Here is a 1,477-nt window from a genome sequence, read left to right as displayed (position 1 = left end):
AAAAAAAAAAAAAAGGAGAGAGAGGGACAGAGACCCAGAGAGAGGGGGACAGAGACCCAAGAAGTGGGGCAGGGATCCAGGGAGAAGAGGGGACAGAAGAGGACAGAGATTCAGAGGAGGTAACTGGGCTGGGGAGCTAGGTACTGAGACCCAAAGAAGCAGGGGTGGGGGTAAGATGCCCATAGAGAGAGGGTGACAGGGACCTGGAGGCAGAGGGGACACAGCAGCAGATGGGAACAGCTGGTGAGGGTGGTGGTGTCCCCGTTTGGGCTGTGAGCACTGGAATCAGACAGGTAAGAAGCAGGGGTCTCTTAGGATGAAGTGGGTTCAAATCACAGCTCTGCCATTCCCTGCCTGTGTTCCCCTGCAAGTAGCAGATGCTGGCAGAAATGGGGGGGACAGCTCCTCTTCACTCTTGAGGGGTATGGAGGGCAAACGGGATGTGGGTGATATGGGAAACGAGACGGAGAGCTGGGACCATCCTGGGTGGGGTGCGGCAGGCCAGGAGCCCCGAGTGGGCTAGCCCTCACCAGTAGTCTGCATAGGGCAGCTTGAGCCTCGGCCGGGCCAGCTTCACGTGCTGCTGGCGGACCACGAAGGCGAGGACCTCCTCGTCTGACAGGTGGCGGTAGGGTTGGGCCCCAAACTCAAACAGCTCCCACAGGGTCACCCCCAGGGACCTGCAGAGAGCAGAGAGAGGTCAGAGCCCAGCCCTGACCCGCCCAGGACTCAGTTTCCCCATCTGTAGACCCGGTGGCATCTAGTAACCCTTCCATCTTCCTGGCCTGCCTCGGCCCCCGCGGCCCGTGGTCCTCACCAGATGTTGCTCTCGCGGCTCTGGTCCACCACCATGAAGGTCCCGTGGAGCTCCCCGAGGAGCTCAGGCGCCGCCCAGCGCAGCGGGATCCACAGGCGCTCTGGGGTCAGGTAGTAATCCTCCTGGGGGAACCAGGGCGGTGTCAGGCGAGTCAGAGCACCCCACAGCCCCCACCCCGACGGAAGGAAGCCCTACCTTGTAGTTGCTGTGGGCCAGCCCGTAGTCTCCGATGCGCACGGTCAGGTCAGAGGTCAGCAGGCAGTTGCGCAGGGCCAGGTCGCTGCGGGAAGAATGAGAGGAGGTGAGCGCAGGGGCAGCCCTCCAGCCACGCCCTGGCCCCGCCCCTTCACACTGACTCCACCCCTTCCATTTAATCTGTCTCTCCCCTCTGACTGCTTTCATTCTCCCCTGCTGTCTTGTCTTCTCCCCATCCCTGGTTCTTCCAAGTCTCCTCTCCTTTTCCTCTGCACTGGCTCCTCTTCTTCATCTGACCCTTCTGGCTTCTCCTACTTCTCTGTTGACACCTCCCCCTCCTCTCCCGGCCCCTCTCCTCGTCACGTGACCCTGCCTCCCCCCGATCCCCGGGCTCCTTCCGTTCCTCTCCTGGCCCCTCCTCCTATCATGGCCCCTCCCCCTCCTGATCCCTCCTCCTCCCCTGAC

The 1,477-nt window shown here is 61.9% G+C and overlaps 1 protein-coding gene across 1 annotated transcript in view; it reads right to left on the bottom strand.

The window, feature by feature from the left end:
* The window catches only part of LMTK3 (lemur tyrosine kinase 3), a 50,857-nt gene that overhangs the window by 36,245 nt on the left and 13,135 nt on the right, over positions 1–1,477 (bottom strand). Inside the window, exons 8-10 of the mRNA XM_011979403.1 lie at positions 1,013–1,168; positions 818–939; positions 531–680 (exon numbers count right to left, since the gene is read on the bottom strand). Of these exons, the coding sequence (XP_011834793.1) occupies positions 531–680; positions 818–939; positions 1,013–1,168 (428 nt within the window). The remainder of the gene's footprint in view (positions 1–530; positions 681–817; positions 940–1,012; positions 1,169–1,477) is intronic.

This window comes from Mandrillus leucophaeus, unplaced genomic scaffold, assembly GCF_000951045.1.
Source record: "Mandrillus leucophaeus isolate KB7577 unplaced genomic scaffold, Mleu.le_1.0 Scaffold200, whole genome shotgun sequence".
NCBI lineage: Eukaryota > Metazoa > Chordata > Mammalia > Primates > Cercopithecidae > Mandrillus > Mandrillus leucophaeus.
Note: the sequence above shows the minus strand (reverse complement) of the source record. Positions and strands in the feature narration are given on the sequence as shown.